General features: G+C 33.3%; 1 protein-coding gene across 3 annotated transcripts in view; it reads left to right on the top strand.

Annotated features, from left to right (window-relative positions):
- The window catches only part of Ppn (proteoglycan-like sulfated glycoprotein papilin), an 87,698-nt gene that overhangs the window by 48,049 nt on the left and 20,682 nt on the right, over positions 1 to 18,967 (top strand). For all 3 annotated transcript variants that reach the window (XM_089244712.1, XM_089244713.1, XM_089244711.1), the window contains exons 2-15: positions 7,875 to 7,947; positions 8,895 to 9,097; positions 10,075 to 10,135; positions 10,400 to 10,502; positions 11,128 to 11,261; positions 11,691 to 11,814; positions 12,137 to 12,217; positions 12,661 to 12,833; positions 13,139 to 13,271; positions 14,079 to 14,205; positions 15,428 to 15,632; positions 16,468 to 16,644; positions 17,510 to 17,683; positions 17,868 to 18,047. In XM_089244712.1, coding sequence (XP_089100838.1) covers positions 7,875 to 7,947; positions 8,895 to 9,097; positions 10,075 to 10,135; positions 10,400 to 10,502; positions 11,128 to 11,261; positions 11,691 to 11,814; positions 12,137 to 12,217; positions 12,661 to 12,833; positions 13,139 to 13,271; positions 14,079 to 14,205; positions 15,428 to 15,632; positions 16,468 to 16,644; positions 17,510 to 17,683; positions 17,868 to 18,047 — 1,948 coding nt within the window. The remainder of the gene's footprint in view (positions 1 to 7,874; positions 7,948 to 8,894; positions 9,098 to 10,074; positions 10,136 to 10,399; positions 10,503 to 11,127; positions 11,262 to 11,690; positions 11,815 to 12,136; positions 12,218 to 12,660; positions 12,834 to 13,138; positions 13,272 to 14,078; positions 14,206 to 15,427; positions 15,633 to 16,467; positions 16,645 to 17,509; positions 17,684 to 17,867; positions 18,048 to 18,967) is intronic.

Genomic DNA, 18,967 nt, shown 5'->3' with positions numbered 1-18,967 from the left:
GAAAAATCTAGCCTAGGGAGTCTGGATATTAGCCTTATTTATTTTTTTAAAAATTCACTCTGAAGTTACTCAGTAAGAAAAAATTATCTTTCTTCATGATGGGGAGGGTCCCAGCCCGGGACGAATCTTCTTTTTTTTTATACATTATAAATTATCCATAGGGGAGACCCGGCTCCAGGATGTGGGGCCACGAGGGCCCTGAATAAGACGGCGAAGGAGCCACGAGAAGAAAATATAATCTAAAGAGGGCCATGGACAAAAAAACAAAGCTTAAGAGACGCTGTTCTACATAACATAATACAATTTTGAAGTATAGGCTTACGTAATCCGAAATCTCTTTTGTTACTGCATTTCTTCTTCTTTCTCATGTTTCAAATACCTTTAATGTGGTAACAATAATGAATAGACGACGGCCTCGCATAAAACAATATGTAGTTTTTTAATAAACTTAATGCGTCACATATATCTCGAGATTTTATACGCGCCCGCGGGTCATAAAACGATGGTGTTCGGTTGTTACTGCAAGAGTACGTACTCGAAGTTAATGTTCTTGGTTATTTTCCTCTCCCTTTTAGTGTATTATTACGGTAAGAGGTATTTGACACCGTGATCTCTAGTCTTTCTTTAGAGATCGGATCGCTTTGAGGAAACCATGAACCAATCACGATTCTTTTTCTCATGGTTATTCTTCTCATTATTACATTTGTTATTTTCTCTAAGAGCTTAATATTTGTGGTTGGTACGGTCAGAAGGTTGTAGTCATTTCGTGTGTGGAGCTTGGAAATATCCCTATAGTGTGTGTGAACTCTTAAAAACATTAGTGTTTGATGTTACTTCGGTCTACCTATCGGTTGGGCTGCTCATTGACGGTCATTGTGTTGTAAATTTTAACGGAAGTTTGATCTCTTAATACCAGGTTTGTTCAAAAAAGTGTCCGACCATATTTTCTCCGTGTGAATCAATGAAACTAGGGAGTTGTGGTTTGGTGCACATATAGATGTAAGCAATCCTGGGGCGTATGTTTGAATTTTTTCCTGCCTGCAGAAGCTGCCAGTCGCCGGCAGACTGCCGATCAGTGAGGAAGTGTAAGTGAGCGCCATCGCATTTCCGTTTTTGTCTAAATGGCAGGAAAAACTTGAACAACGCTTCTGCATTAATCGTCGTGATAGAGCTGTCCGTTGTGACGCAGAACTTATTGTTAGTATGTCTTGGTGATGGATATGCCGGCGGTGTGTACTCGTGATGAGCCACGCCACTGAAGTCAAAGAAGATGGTCAGCGTGACTTTGACATTGCATCTCCTGAAGACCAAATCGTCAATAAAAATAGAATGAACGGATCCAATGTTAATGATCGTCTGAAAGTTCTCTGATCGTGATCCGATGATCCTGCAGCGCCCGAGTCCTCACTTAGTTAATGATGATCTCATTTCTGGACGTTGAGGGCCTCCAAAATCAGGCTTGAGGTCGCGGACCACATTAGATGATTTCGAGGGCCATGGATTGAGCATGTATGACCTAAGCCATCGTCGCGGACCAAAGGTTGATAAACACTGTTTTACAATGCTCAAATACGAGGCCTATCTTGGCCAAAATATTGATGGAATCATGTTTTCGGAAGCACGTGGATTCTTTGTTTTCACTCCAGCTTTCATTCGCGAGAGCGGTGACCTCCATTCCCATTGAAGAACTTCCTATTACTTTCGAGTGGGTGTCCTTCCGTGGCTTCTGTTACGGCATATTATTGCGACCGGACCAAGAGACACACGTTTTAGTTTTCTTTTCCACGCTGAGTAGTACCCAATAAAGTTAATCGGTTAATTGAAAGTCAAGGGCGACTGAAATTCGGCTTAGAAATTATGGGAATTGTTCTGTTGTTTCTTCCTTTTCATATTAATTTTCTTTCTGCTGTTCTATCATTTCAATTTGCTGCCGTTCAAGATCTCAAATGTTTCTGCTTTGGATAATCATCCTTAATTTTTAATAAATGATCCTATATACCTAAAGTGATCATACGACCAGCATTTTTCCATATATTTGGCGGGTTTTTTTTTTTGTCCCATTTTTTTTCACGAAGCTAACTTGAATTAATCATTATCTTCGGAATTGTGTGAATATAGATTATTTACATAGCTTTATAACTAAAAAATATGCAGGGTGCATAGCAAACAGGGGGTATGGCATTTTACTGGCAAACCGTTGATCTCAGAGGTTTACCGTTTTTCCCTGAAAATAAACTTTAATGCATTTTTTGAAGCAAAAATTAATATAAGACCGGGTCTTATTTTCGGGGTATCCTTTGCGAGCATCCTGAAAAATCATGCTAGGGCTTATTCTCAGGGTAGGTCTTATTTCCGGGGAAAGTACTTCCAATAAGGAAAGTTTCCAAACAACGTGTAGTATTCAGGTACGTTATTAATGTTCCAAGAAGTTGTAAAATTATTTAAAAGAAAAACTTTTTATGCGTGCACCCTGTCTTCAAAAGCACAATGAGAAAGTTGTTGCCCTGTCTCTCCTGATGCCAACAAAAAATATAAAAAGAATCCACGTTTCCAAGTGCAATATTCAGCGTGTAATTCGAATTCAAAAAACGGAGGAAAGTTGGGTAAAAACCGTTTTATCCGCATTTTAGGCTGTTCTTTCATAAATTTCCTCCGTTTTTCGAATTCGAATATTTAAATGAATATTGCACTTAGATACATGGATTTTTTTTAGTTGGCATCAGGATAGACACGGAAACAATTTCTAATTGGGTTTTGGGGGTACACGGGGTAAGGATGAAAAGTTAACTTTTTTATTTTAATAACTAAACAACCCTTTGAAACATGAATGGCATATCTGAGTACTACGCGTTATTTGCAAACTTTTTCTAGTTGGAAGTATACGTCTAGCCAAGGCCATAACTAAGATTTTTGCCGATGATTCAGCCGCCCAGGGCAGTTGCTACCGTTCCCTCTAGTTCCAGGCCTGCCTCTAGGATCAACGGTTCACCAGTAAAATACCATATCCCCCTGTATGCACCCTATATAAGTAGCGAAATAATTTAAATGTTTAATTTTATTTCATTATTTATATTTGATTTTATTTCATTATTTATATTTGATTTTATTTCATTATTTATATTTGATTTTATTTCATTATTTATATTTGATTTTATTTCATTATTTATATTTGATTTTATTTCATTATTTATATTTGATTTTATTTCATTATTTATATTTGATTTTATTTCATTATTTATATTTGATTTTATTTCATTATTTATATTTGATTTTATTTCATTATTTATATTTGATTTTATTTCATTATTTATATTTGATTTTATTTCATTATTAATATAAATATTAATAATGAAATAAAATACTCTGTTTTACTCATTGCTTTTGTTCCAAAATTGCGTGAATATTCAAATAGTTTGTTTCCCCTTTTATTTTTATAATGACGATAACTATATTTTAAAAGTTTCAAGAACAATGGGTGTTTCACAGGATTGTGTGGATTATCAGGTGGCAGGACTCATGTGATTTGTTGGGGTTTTTTTGGTGCTGAAAATCCGTCAATGTCAGCAGTATTGGCCTTGGGAAATTTTTTTTTTTCCCATGAGGTGACCCTGAAATGAATATTCATGAAAAATTATGCTGTGATTCGTTTAGCGCATTTGTTCGAAGTATTCCAGTGCGGTGATTTTAAATTTTATTTTTCACGATTTTTGAATATTTTTCGTTGGCGTACCATTATTTTCGGATTCTATCACACACATTAGCTGAACAAACTGTAAAAAAAAATAATTTCGCTTTCGGACATAAAGGTATGCAGCATCCATCCGGGGGCTGGGATATTTGCCTGTGGCCGCATAACGAGGAGAGGGTGAAGGGCGAAATTTGAAATTATTTTGCTCCGACTAGTGAAAAAAATCTTTTACCTCAATTGTTAAAAAACCCTCCACCTGATATGCCCTGTGCCACCATCAAGTCAAAGTTGGACTATGATTGCATTAAAAAGATGAAAGTTCCAACTTTGACAGCCCGCAAAGAGTAAAATAAAGCTTTTAAATTGTTTGAGAATTGAAGAAAATTTCTTTTATTTGTTACATCTGTGAGTTCCTTTTAAAGTCGAAAGCCTCCCATGTAGGGCACTACTGGTCAGTGTTCCTCACTTTTTGGGAACATGCTACTGTGAATGATTTGATGAGTGGATGAAGTTCTGGGGATGGCCGTGGACTTGGTCAGATTCGGATAGCGTTCGTCCTACTTGCAGGTTGTTCTGTAACAGCCTTCTAAAGATTTGTATCGCCAGAGGGTGATAGAATTCGTCTTCGGATGAACCAAGACCGTGGCCGAAACAGTTGATAGATTTGTACAATCGAGAAAATAAATTAAAGTTGACACGGTATACCATATTACAAGTGAAAATCGCACGTTCTGTGTGTAATTTTTCATTTCTTTCATTCGCGGAAGAAAATTGCTTGGAAAGGAAATGTCTTTTTGCTCATTAATAAGGAACTTTCTCGTTCAGCAGGAAGCAGCGTATCACACTAACCAAACGGAAGTTGCCACTCGCAATTCTTTTAATTTCCTTTCGATGACCTCTGCAATACATTAGAAACAAATATGTACGTATATACACACGTTATTTTTTCTCACTATATTTTCAAAGATAATTTTCATTCAAAGAAAGACGTCAATATCATCAAATTACTTCGAATTCTATTTTTTCGATTTCTTTCTTTTTTTTCTTTTTTTCCTTTTTCTTTTTTTAAACTATACTATAACAATGTAAGTATTGATTATACGTGGTTTTTTTTGTTGAGTGGTTATGGGTACTCGGGAGTAAACACTAACACTTTTTAATATCTGTTGATGGATCCGAAATAATATCTTAATTTTCACTCACCTGGCGGAATTATTGTTTTGTCACTAGGTGTCTTCGTTCCATTATGGTGAGGTAAATATTTAGACATCTTTCGTTTTTTCTTTTACATCTAGATCTACCGGGGTTTTTTTTTGCTTTTTTTTAAAATTCTGTTGATGCCCCCCCCTGGACCTGCCCAACTAAACAAAAATGCGTTTCATGAGTCATTTTGAAGAAAGTACATTTGCAATTCTGGAGCTCAAGATGCAGAGCTGTCTTGCATCGGCCCACCCGGTAACCTCATGATAATGAGATCTGATCTGCTATCATAATTTTTGAGAGCAAGTATGTAAATTAGTAGACATTGATATTGCTATTTAGCGATGTGGCGTGGGTGTCCCTCGGCTTCCCGGTAAGCAGATACTTCCAGCCAGGTAGGAGGGGGGTCTCTGATGCTGTTGAGACTACCCTGCATTCATAAAGGGTCCGAAGTCGGTATGTAGTATTTGAATGCAAATTCCGTAGAAGAATGTGTACGAGGTGCATGTACGGTTAAGTAGTAGTATTTAGGTGCATTTTTTACAGAGTCATGGAGCTACTTTGGTTTCTGGCTAACTAGTGCTGTGATCTCCGTACTTTAGGATTGCTGGGAAATTTGTCAGGGCAGCGTTTCTCAGCATGTGGTTCGCAGATACAGTTGAAAGTCCAATTTTAATGATATGAATATTAAATCAATTGTGAGCGACCAATGTTAATTTTCCCTCGGATTCAAATGAGTTATTGCTCCCAGTAAGTTAGAATAGTTTGAGACATTTTGATAGTCCTTGGGTTCCGAAACGTTTAGAAATGCTGTGTGAACGACGCGAAATATTTTTCTGGTTGAATAATGTTGTGTATAGTAGCGGAGTGCTGAGTTAAGCTGAATTATTGATTAGCCGGTTCTCTCCGCGGCAATTATTTTTAGGCCGTTGTACCGGTCTTATTAGCGGGCATCCAATGGAAGGGGGAGGGTGCCTAAAATCAAGGGTATACAATAGCCTATATTATATCGCTTTGGCCTCAGGTAGCATGGTTTCGATTTCCATCAGATATGTCTTGCAGAGAATGCGTCTATTGATAAGCTCTATCTGTTTGATCGCTGTCTTGCTCACTAGATGGCAGCATTGATGATTCATATTGTAAAGAGTTTTGGTATGTTAATTAATTTCCCCAACGTGTCGCATCAACATGCAAGGAAGCCCACATGAGAAAACAAAACCTTGAAGAAAAAAAAATGTCCTGAGAGATCGAAATTTCATATTTTATTCAAGACTTACAATATCAAAGGAAATGATGAGAAGAGTAATTTATAACATTTTAGGATCAAGATTTATTTCATACAAAAAAATTCTTATCAAGCTGTGGCTCATTGGAATTTTTTTCAATATTAAAGTTCATAACATCACTTAGGATAACTTATTGTTAAATTATAGGGGAAATATGAGACAAAATTCTATCGATATTCAGGGTTCACCCAATTAAAACGTAGTGGAAAAAAAAATTACAAACACGCGGATGTAAATTGGTTCAGTAGACATATTTTTATTGAGACAATACAGTCGAAGTCCGTTTTAACGAATACCGTTATAGCGAAAATCTCGTTTTAACGAACACTTTTCTAATCCCCCAAATAAGTTTACATAGGGACAATGCTAGGTAACCTGGAATTCCTTTATAACGAAATTTCGTTATAACGAAGTGATTCTTCCAGTCTCTTGGCGTTCGTTATAACGGGATTCGACTGTATATCAGAGCACAGCAATTTAATTAATTAGTACGGATTTTTTAGTTTGCTAAAATGGTTGATTAAGGGTTAAAGGTTTAACACAGTTTTCCTTTTATTTTACTGTTATCTATAAACAGACAAAATCTTGCTTGGCGAAGTTGAATAGCTGTTTGCTTCAATTTTATTTATAATTCCCTCAATTTCGTACAATTTTATAAATTCCCTGAAATTTTTCTGGATTAAAAAAAAAGTATTGTATGTAGCCGCATTTTGCACTGAAATGACACTAAAAGATTTACTTTTTAAAATACAAAAAAAAAACTTGAAAAAAAAAAGGTATCATGGGGTGTGTGTGTTCCCGTCCCCCCTCTTTCATATATTAACCATGCACGTTCAAATATGCACGGGACCATTTGAGGGGGTAAAAGAATAATTCGTTTGTACATTTAAAAACGTTACAGTTTTTTCGTACAACTTTTGCAAATTTATTCATATATAGTTTAAAAAAATTACCAAGCGGCAGTTCTCATTGGGATTTTTTCAATATCATAAGTAATATTTTAATAAGTGTATTGCACATAAAAATAAAACTTCATCTGAAAAAAAAAACAGCTCAAAGATTTGCAAAATAAATTTCAATGTGATTGGAGAGGAATCACATTTTCCCTTCAATCTAATTTGTTTCATATCTTTTGGCTGCTCTTACTGTGTAGGAAGTGTACAATTGCTCTTGCGTGCATTTCCTTTATTTCTTCACAAGTTTTGATTATTTCCTCTCGTCTACACACTTCGAGACAGAGATATAAAATTTTTTGTGTTCTTTTGTGTTAATTGCATTTTTAATTGGGTTGCTGTATTTTTGAAACATATGACAACCATATTTTTATGGGCATCTTTTTATCAGCCACCTCGTTGGGCATTTTGCCTGTTGTGGCGTTGTATTTGTATTTGTATTTGTATATCGGTAATACTAGTGCCAGAGATAGTTGTGCTAAAAGTTATAAAAAATAAGACAAGCCCAAGTTTTCTTCTCCCAGATAAAAAGAATAAAACATTTTCTGTGTGTAGGCATCTGATAGTAATACGTTTCAAATAGAATAAAAGATTCACTAGCTTCGCTAGTTTTTTTTAAAGAAATTTGTAAATGTTGAATACCTTGCATATTTAATTTACCATACCTTAAATCAGGTTATTTCAAAATTCCATTATTTTTTAAATTTTCTGCGCGATTTATCATGAAATTTTTTTTTTTCATTTCAGGTTCCCGCTTGTAGTGTTCATTGTTACCTCATCAATATTTCATACAGCTTTCTCATTGTCCCTAGTTGAACATGTGAGTGCAATCAGTTTACTATCTCTTATCTTATGATAAGTTATGATTCATGCTTCTAAATCTATAGTGGAAGCTAAACCGCAAAGCGCAATTCTGTGTTGAATACATAAAATGACCACACACACACATACAATGAAACCTGAGACTAGGTTAAACTCCTACAGTTCAATTAAAATTTTTCCAAGTTAAAGAGGTGTATAGGCACAGTTTGCGGATATTCTGTGTTGTAGAACTATGGTCAGTTCCATTCGAAACCGTACAATGGGGGGATGTCCAAGTTGCCAGATTCTACTGTATAGGGCATCCCATAAATTCGTAAATAGTTTGGAAGTTCATAAAAAAAAGTTTTTGTCACGAAGGTGGCTGTTGTTGTTTTTTAACGACAGAAAACAAAATTTGGTTACAATTTTCCATGGAGGGTAATGCATGGTGACAAATAACTGGAAATATGCAATTCAGAGTCCTGTAAAATGCAGGATGTATGATTAACGACTCATTTATGAATTTTCCTACCACTGGTATTTGACATAAGCTTTTTATTGCGATGTTGAGATTGGTGGATGGTTAACACCAGCTATAGTAGACTATAACTCTATTGTAGCTGGTGTTTCATTGGTGAAATTGTTTTACCTCAGCCAGGAATCGCCGGCTGAGCTTTACGAATATTTTGGACATATAATAGTATTAAGAAAGATTCAGGCCCAGAGTTCCAAGAATAAATTTTTCCGCAAACCACATTCAAATATGCTAATTCCTTCAATTTTTTAAGAATTTAAAATTATTTGTAAACTTGTAGGACACCCAGTAAATAAAGCAATATGCACCTATTTGATTGAATTTTCCCTCTGATTTTATTGCTATTTTAATTTAAAAACTTCTTTTGTTTTGCTGGCTTTATTATTAAATTTTCCATTCAGAATAATTTTATTTAACTTTACTTTTTACAGCCCATCACTTCAGAGAAATATGTCCGTCACAAGAGACAGCTGGGAGCGGGTTATTTTTTCTCTCAGAATGTATCATTTGGGCTTCAAAGTCCTTCTCCGGGAACTGATTTCGGTCCTTGGGGACCATGGACAGAAAGCAGCGAATGCTCAAGAACTTGCGGAGGAGGTGTTTCCTTCCAAGATAGGATATGCTTAGATGTAAGGTAAGTTGTTATAAAATTATTTTTGAGGCAAACTATTTTTGAGGCAATATTTTTAGGTATAGTTGCCAGCATTGTATAAAATGAGCTCATAAATCTTAAAGATTTTTAAAAGCTGTTCAAATGTTATAATTATACTAGCACTGATCTTTAATTTTCCTTCGTCTAACAGAGACCTTGTAACAAAGATGATGAAGCATCACTGAAAATTAATTGAAACTTTACTGAAACTTACTGAAGATGCAGTGCTTGAGTTGAGCTCATAAATACATACAGTATTATGGTTTTCTCATATTGTGGCACTCATGGTCATCTTAAGAGCATCATGGGTCCCGGGACAAGTGATTTTTTTGAGGCCCTACCTAGCAAGTTCTCGAAAAATTCAACTACTCATTTTTCTGAGGCCCCTCTTCCCTTGAGGCCCCCAGGCCATGCCTGGGTGGGCCCATGCGTTAAGACGGCACTGGTGGCATTCATTCCAAGAAATACTTAAGAAAGTTCTCATAGCCATTCTTCAAATTAAAAAAAAATCAGACTAAAAAATCAACTTATCATGCTCGAGAGCTTCTTTTTTTTTTTTTGATAAATAAAAAAAACGACAGTTCAAATTTTACTCACAGGTGGCACTGTAAAACGAAAAACTCAAGAACACATAAAATTCAACACAAGCATTGCATAATTAATATTTATGACAATTTTCATTACATAAAACTATTGTATTGCAGTATGAGAATCTTTGTTAGCTTGAGCTACATCTAAATGGGTGGAAATATGGTTTTACAAATGTTTTATGCAATACAAATTGTCATAAACATTAATGTGTCCAGGACTTCTCGTCTACTCTGTATTTTCGTTTCACTTTTTCGGTTCTTTCAGGAAAGGAATAGAAAATTTTGAAGACTTTTTAGGCAATACTGATTTCTTTTCTTGTTCTGAGAATACATTTTGAATAATCATCAAACATCGTTTTTTTAATTTAGGCCTGATGGAAGACATTCCTGTGTTGGTGCTTCAAGGAGATATTTCTCATGCAATATACAAGTGAATAATTTATATAATATATTTTTGCATTAAAATGTAATAGTGATTATATTTTTTTCAATAAAAATATTTATCTATTATTTCGGACAGGATTAATTATTTCAGAGCATTAGTCCTCTCTGAAATGCTTTACAGGCATCCATTTTTTTTCTCCAAATTAATTAATCATTTTATACACATGTAACATTATGCTATCATGATACATACATATAAAGAAATGTCAGCTCAAGCTTTTCATAAATATTGTATATTATTACATTGCAGGACTGTCCTGAAGGAGCCAAAGATTTTAGGTCAGAACAATGCTCTCGCTTTAATTCTGTTCAGTACAAAGGCAGTTATTACAGTTGGCTTCCATACTACAAAGGTAAGAGAGTCTTCCAAATAGAAAAAATTTGGAAATTCTATGTTTTATATCAAGTTGCACTTCTTTTCAACATAAGTTGCTGTAGTTTAGTTATATTTCACGTCCATATTTTCTATGGGCATAAGTTTTCAGCCACCTTGTTGGGCAGCTTGCCTGTTGTGGCTTTTGAGTTTCTATTTGTATATTACGCATGGAAAAAAATTTTACATGGTATACTTGTATATGGAATTATTGAAAAAGATTAATCAAATCCTCCTCCTCTATTAATCATTACCTCCTCTATTTTCACCAGTCATTTGGCTACGAGGGCGTAAGGTGTCATGCCAGTTATATTATATAGTTATATTATATTTCAGTCAAGTTATTTTTTATTGATGATTTAAAGCACAGTTAAAAGCATGATGTGAAGAGAGTCAGTTTCAACGTATTCATAAAAAAATTTGATAAGAAAAATATATTATGTTAGCTTCAAACTTTTAACAAAGGGGAGGAAATTGGTCAGATGACTGGTTAATGTTTGAAGTATTTCAAAATGTTTTCACAATCGATAATAAATCTGTTTGCAATAACATATTTCTAATGAAAATTTATAACTCAATTTATTTTTTGTATATAACTGTTATAGGTCAAAACCCCTGTGAACTGAATTGCATGCCTCGTGGAGAGAGGTTCTATACAAGGTTGGCTAGGAAAGTCATCGACGGTACTCAATGCTATGATGATGGGTCTTTGGATGTTTGTGTCGACGGGATATGCTTGGTGAGAACTTATTTCTAAATCAAATTTTATTTCTACAGATCAAGATAATTGTCAGAATTTTAGTCTATACCAGAGCTTTACAAATAAAATTTCCAAGCATGTAGAAATTTTGACCAGGCAGGTATTTTTTTCAACCACATGTCCGATGATAGCATATAAAGTATTGTTTTGGCATATATTATTATAAGTTGGGCATGCGAAGTTCACTTCATAAACTTTGCAAAAAAGGTATTGTGTCTCATAAAAACTACTTTAAAAGCCTGTGATTTTTTAAAAATTATCAATGAATTTCTGTGATTATCCATTTCTTACGTTTTCAACCTGAAATTTTATACTTGTAAATATACAAATTATTATACGTGCTTGCATGTCAGCATAATCTTTGTGAAATATCTTTGTATCATATGATTTTTATCTTTTTTGGTTTAGCCAGTTGGTTGTGATATGATACTGGGCTCTACAACAAAAGAGGATGAGTGCAGACAGTGTGGCGGTGATGGAACTTCTTGTCAGATAGTAAAAGGGGTATTTTCCAAAGATGATTTTGAAGTGGGTCAGTAACGTATATAACAAATACTATTGAGTTTTTTAAATATACACATATATATAAAATTATTATACAAACTATTTTTATATTTAACTTTTAAAAAATTGTGAATGATACTTTTTTTTCAAACATGAGCTATGTTATTAGCTTAAGTATGAGTTTAGTTTAAATATTTGATGTGATGTGATAATTAATTCGTTTAGAAAAATAAGTTGTAATTTCAGGGTTTTTCCCTTTTGTTGTTGCTGCACCTCATGTATGTGAAAAGAAGTTACTGAACATGTTAGTGATATTTTACATCACTTTTCATATTATTATTTTTTATCAGGGTACAATGATATCTTGCTGATTCCTACTGGAGCAACATCAATTTTAATAAAAGAATTACAACCAACAAATAACTATTTAGGTGAGATAATTTAAAACAATTTAAATGTATGCATGCATGTGTGTGTATTATTTGTGCCCACATTTTTCACTACAAACTTGTTCATTGCATAGTAATAATGCAATAATTTTTCATTAATTACAGAATTATTAGTAAAATTATTATTTGATGTCTCAGTGGTATTGAACAGGGTGATATCACCTTTCCTGGATCCCTGGAACCCGAGTGTTTGAACAACCTGATTTTACACATCCTTTTCCAAAATTTTGACTATTTGACATGCTATAGCATGTCAGTGACACATCACTGAATTCTTTCTTTAATGTTAATTATAATATACTGCTTTCAAAATGCTAACGTGAAAATTTGAAAAAAATCATTATTTTTTTTAAATAAAAAAATATTATATGAGAGTAAAGGTCTTTTTTCTCTTTTTTTAATAAATTATCAAACCTTCATTACAGCTATCAGAAACTCAGAAGGCAGTTTCTACCTCAATGGAAACTGGAGGATAGAGTTCCCAAGAGACCTGAGAATAGCAGGTACAATATTTCATTACGAAAGGAAGCCTCATGGGTTTTTTGCACCTGAAACTTTGAGATCAAGAGGGCCTACCACAGAGCCAATATTTATTGTTGTATGTAATGAGTTTTTACTTTAGTACACATTTAAATCCATGCAGTGTATAAGTTTTTTTTTTCCTTATTACTACACAATACTGTTTTCTAAATGATTTATACATAACTTAATGAAGACATAACATTTCAAGACAGTAAAACATATTCATGTGTATATATATAGTATATATTTTTTAAATCTGGATTAATATATGGAAGTTCAAAAATACAAGTTTTTTAAAATATTTATAAACATAATTTTTTATCCAAAAATAATTTATTCTATCTATTATTGTCTATTATTGAAACTTTCTTCTTTTTTCAGCTGCTTTACCAAGAGAAAAATCTTGGTGTAAGTTATGAATATTCCATCCCTATTGGTGTAAATGCAGCAAAACCTGACTCTTATTCATGGACATTTGGGGACTTTGAAGAATGCTCACAAACTTGTGGTGGAGGCATGTGTTATCAATGATTTTTAAATTGATATGGAATATGTCTTATGATTATGTATTCATGGGTCCTACAAAAAAGTATTGAGTAAATGACATGCCATAATTTTAAAACTAATAAACATATCACAAAAATGATAATTGATTTCGGAAAGAACAAAAGTAAGAGAAGTAATATAGAACAGAATGAAAGGCTGTGCGTGCATCAATTATTGGATAGTCAGATACCATACAACCAAATTCCCCAATGCGTCTATAACTGTTAATTTACAGCACCAATGACATTGCATCTACCTTATGAGACAGAATTATTTTTGTGCGTATAAAATTTTTATCAGTATGTAAAATCAATATTTAACAGCTATTCAAAAAAAATTACAGCTGAATCCAAATTTTACCCAATATTTGTTTTGCAGAATTCTAATGCTTTAGCACGTATTTGTTCACTAAAAGTTTTGATGAAGTGAAGAAAGTTTTGATGAAGTGAAGAAAGTTTTGATGTGAAGATTTGTTCACTAAAAGTTTCTGGCCCTGGGCAGGTTTGGCCTGATATCGGGGTGGGAGAGCTACAATAGGATTTGGCTGTACTTCTTTCTGCTAAATTTAAAATATCTCATGTAATGAGAACTAATATGAGATAAGCCTTTGATATATTATAATTCTCTTACTAATGAATATTTATGACGGTCATCTGGAAGCTTTCAAATATTTTAGGAATGCTTACACATATAATAACATCATTAAGCGAAATTATTTTGGTATGTCTGATATATAAATCTGTATTTTTTACAACAAAATATTTTCTAACTATAGGCATACAGCACCGACCTGTTCGTTGCATCCGGACTAGTGATAGAGAAATAATAGATGATAATCTTTGTGACCCTTCTGCAAAACCTGCCATGAATGCATCTTGTAATGAAGATCCTTGTCCTGCAGGGTAAGAAAGCTCTAACATTCTATTTGTGCTTACTGTGATATCTGAGACTATATTAATAGATTCTCTAAGATATCTGGTCCAGATATTAGAACAAGACTGGTATTTTTTTTAAAGTAAGAAAAGCTTTTGTAATGATTGCATTTATTATATTGTCATGTTGAACAAAATTTATGATGAATGTAAACAGCTTCTTTTTTTATAATCTACAAGAAAGAAATTTTAGAGGGAAAAAAATTTAACATTTTAAACTCAGCCTTGTGCTTGTGATCACTCATTTAGTCATTAATTCTTGATGATGCAGTGGATTCCATTTGCAAATTCCCCACTTGAGACATTTTTCTCTTTAAGAAGTCTTATTTCTAGAGTCTCAATTCTTTTCCTACATTAAAGCATTTGTTGTTTCATCTTGGGACATTATGTTAGCTACACAGCAAGTGTAGAGTGAGACCTTGGCTAATGAACATAATTTGTTCTAGAATCAGGTTCATTAGTTGAAATGCAATTTCTTGTAGGTTTCTAAGAGAAAATTGCTTAATTCAGTCCATGTATTACCTAAAATTCAAAAAAGAGTTTCTTAAAACACCAAGTAATGCTACAAAAAAGAGGAAAAAACCTACCGGAAGGTAGAATGAACAGCTCCAAGATTGGATAAGTGAGAATTTCACTGGAAGATGAGACACTGTGTGTGAAAATTATTTTTATTTCATACTAATGTACACATTCAACACCAGCTTTAGTCTACTAAACTTGGTGTTGACACAACCCAGTGGAGTTAATAGGTGTCCCCTATTCTCATTTATGTCTTGGCCAGATCATTTCTGTATCTCATGCATGTAAAAAGAAAAGATAAGCTCTTAGAATGTGTCCAGACTGTTCAGTTTGTTGCTAAAAGTCTTGCACTGAAAAAATGTGCTCTTAAAACATTGGCTACCTTTTTTTTTCAATGCAGTTAATATCAGTTGAATTTTACATGGAATGGTTACGAAAACTTTCAGAAAGAGAATTGGAGGTACATCTGGAAAGAGATTCCAAGATGAACATGAGCTAATCAGGCTCAAGTGATATCTGATGATGATTGGTGCTGAAATTCAGCTCATGCACCCGTATCAACAAAAATGTTTGTTAGCCGAAATCATGTCCATTAGATTCAAAATGTACTATCAAGTGCTATACTATTATTTGTTTCCTACTTTTTTTGATGCAATATCTTTTGTTGTGATAGGTGGCAAATTGGTGAATGGTCCAACTGTAGTCATCCATGTGGTGGAGGAACTCAGTTCCGTTTAGTATTCTGTCACCAAATGAAAGAAGGAAATACAGCAATTCTTGCTCCGGAAGGGATATGCACAGAGCCTAAGCCTTTATTCATGAGAGCTTGCAATGAGGGCGTTGAATGTCCCGATTGGGGAACTGGGGAGTGGTCAGAGGTGAGAATTTAATATTAATATGAATTAACTGAATAATTATTCAATTATAGACTTTTAAATCTCAATAAATAAATCTTCTTCTTCTAATAATAATAATATAAATCTTCTAAGTTCAAGAAATTTTTACGGTGATAATAGATATTAGATATTACTTCAGAAGTATCGTTTTATTTTGTACAGCTATTACATGATTTTATTAGATGAAGAGGGAGGCTATGGAATCAGCATAGATACAGCCATGTTGTAGAAAGAGGATATGGGAATTTATTTCCCATTTTATCTCGAAAGATTTAAAATTAACATTTTGAAGAAAAAATAGTGAACCAGTGACCAAGTTAAAACATAGCTAAGCACATTTAAAAATTAGCTTTATAGAAAACTTGTTGTTCTTTTCTTTGGACGATTCTCAAACCTAATAATGATAATACTGTAACTATTAAGTGTACTAAATGATTGGTTAGAGAGTTATTGTGTTTGGCTATTATATATATACAGTCAAACCTTGTTAGTGCGTCACCCGGTTAACACGTCACTCCGCTTACCGGGTCACTTTTTGGAAGTCCCAATTGTCCTCAGGTAGGAATTGGCACAGCTATGGCTTACTCCGTTTAACGAGTCACTCCGCTTAGTAAGTCATATTTTTGCCCTCCCAAGAGTGACTCATTAACGAGATTTGACTGTATATATTAGATCATCTTACTTCAAAGGATAAAAATGTCCCCATTAGGCCAATAATTTGTGTATTACAGGATTTATTTTTCATGATTATTATTATGTTGTCTATTGTTTTTTAAATAATAAAAAAATATTTCTTTACATTTTTCATTTCATGTAGTGTAATCAAACATGTGGCATTGGATACAAATCAAGGGAACTTTTCTGCTATAGAAAAGAGGACAATGAATCAATTGATTTGTCAAATTGCAATACTGACATGAAGCCAAATGAGGTGGAAGAATGCCTAAATGCTCCGTGCGAAGGAGTAGAGTGGATTCTGACAGACTGGAGTGGTGTAAGTAATCATGTGTATCCTTAGTCACAAAGTTATTGCAAATATTGGGAGGGCTCTAACCTATTATTATTATTATTATTATTATAGCTATTAAGTGGATGGTTGTAAATACAATGATACTTTAACTAACGAAGATAATTCATTCCGGACTCATGTTCGTTATCCAAAATTCGATTTCCCATAGGTTTCTATTGGAAATCATTTAATTCATTCCAGGTACTGCCTGAACTTTATAGGTAAGTTTTTTAAAACACCAAGGAGCCCTACAAAAAAGACAAAAATTGACTAAAGTTAAAATGAACAGTTTTAAAATTGGATCAATGCGAATTTGCAAAAAAAGATGAGATACTGAAGATTTTTTTCTCACTAAGCACACAAACACCATCTTTCGTCTAGTAAAAGTGGTTCTGACACAACACAGTTGAGTTTGTTGGTGGCCCCATCCATTTGTTATTCGGTCAGCTCATTTCTGTGACATACAGATCAAAAAACATTTGTAGGATACCCAGACTGTCTAGTTTGATGCTAAGAGTCTTTCACTAAAAGAACCTGTGGGACCATGGGCTCCTCTTTTTTTTCAATGAATTTTCTATTAGAAGAATCTTTCAGAAAGAGAAAAGGTAAACTTTCTCCATTGATTTTAAAATAACTTTTTTCTGAAAGTTAATTGGTGAAGTAATCGATGTAAATTGGATGTTTGTTATGGGTATCTTTTTCTCAGCCACCTCGTTGGGCATTTTGCCTGTTGTGGCCTTGTATTTGTATTAAATATAAAAAACTATTATTGAGCATTGATGATTAATATTTCTAATTAATTTAGAAATAGTATTTGTCATGTATTCTTATTGTTTTGGGATTTAATTAGTGTGAAGGACTGTGTAGCCCTAGAATGGAATCAAGAGAAGCTCGTTGCGCTAGTGAAAATGGAACAGTTTTTGAAAATGAAATGTGTGATTCAAATCGTCTTCCAGAGTTGACCAGATCATGTCCTCTTTCTTCAATCTGTGAACCTATGTGGCATGCATCTGAATGGACCGAGGTATATATTCTTTCTTTGTTTGATTGCATAAACCGAAACATGTTTGAACATATTATTAATAAGTTATTGTTACATTACATCTTCCTTCTATACTTTAAAAACTTGTCCCAAAACACTAACTAATATTTTTTTAGTTATAGGTGTGTTTTTTTTTTTTTAATTTTGTTTCTGTTTAATTTTAAAGTGTTCTGTTAGCTGTGGTAATGGGGTCAAGACAAGAGTGGTTTTCTGTGGCGTTTGGGAAGATAATGCTGTGATAAAGATTGACGAATCAAAATGCACAGCTGATAAAAAGTTTGAAGACATGGAAAATTGCAGTTCCAATGCATGTGAGGGAGTCTGGTTTACTGGACCATGGAATAGGGTGAGTAGGTTGGTACACCAATGGATAAGTTTGTATTTCCAATAATTTTGTTCTTAAAAAAAGTTATTAGTTATTTTGTTCGACAAATTATATTTATAATCATTTTGATGACTTTGATCTCCAATGCATCAGCTGGAAAAGTCACTTTTTCATAATTTCTTGGAATGATTCTTTGAAAAAAATTAATAATCTTCATTACTTTATGCAATAGTTGATTTATACATTAATATACAGATGCATAGTAATTGACCAAGATATCTTTATTTATTGATGATTTAGGCCATACTATAACCATTGCTTGTACGATATATTTTTACTCTTCCTCAAGTAATGTAACAATTTGAAGTGTTCTCCTTATGAAGTGTTCTCCTTTGCTCTAAGAAAATGTTGGTTTGTAGCGCAAACAAATGTTGAGAGTTTTTACATATTGCATCCTGTTCAACAAGTCTCTGCTTGAAAAGACATTTTCCTGTTTAAGAAGTTCCCAATTGAAAATGAATTTTTGCTTTAGAAATCATAACTTCAGTTCTTTTCTGATTCTCGTTTACTGATGTTGCATTTTCACAATGCATTGTTTTTTAAAATGTTTTTTTAATAAATATTTTGTAAGAAATGATAACTCTTGAAAATGAAAATGTCTATTGGGTGTCATCATATTTTTTAGAATTTGTTTACAAAGAAGATTAATTTTTTAATAATTTTTTTCAAAAATTAAAAATATTTAGAAATTTTATCATGATTTTCTATCTGATTTTTTTTGCCCTTCCATAACCTCTTGCACCTGAACCAAAACTGACCATTAAAAAATTTTTTTAAATTAATTTGTGTTTATTGTATGTTAAAATTCCCTTTAAAAAGAAAAAAGTAATAATTAGGGCCAATATCTTTACTAGGACCAATGGCATTTGATACCCTTACAC

Source organism: Pholcus phalangioides, unplaced genomic scaffold (genome assembly GCF_987345545.1).
Source record: "Pholcus phalangioides strain wild (caught in Gottingen) unplaced genomic scaffold, Ppha-v1.0 ptg000015l_1, whole genome shotgun sequence".
NCBI lineage: Eukaryota > Metazoa > Arthropoda > Arachnida > Araneae > Pholcidae > Pholcus > Pholcus phalangioides.
Note: the sequence above shows the minus strand (reverse complement) of the source record. Positions and strands in the feature narration are given on the sequence as shown.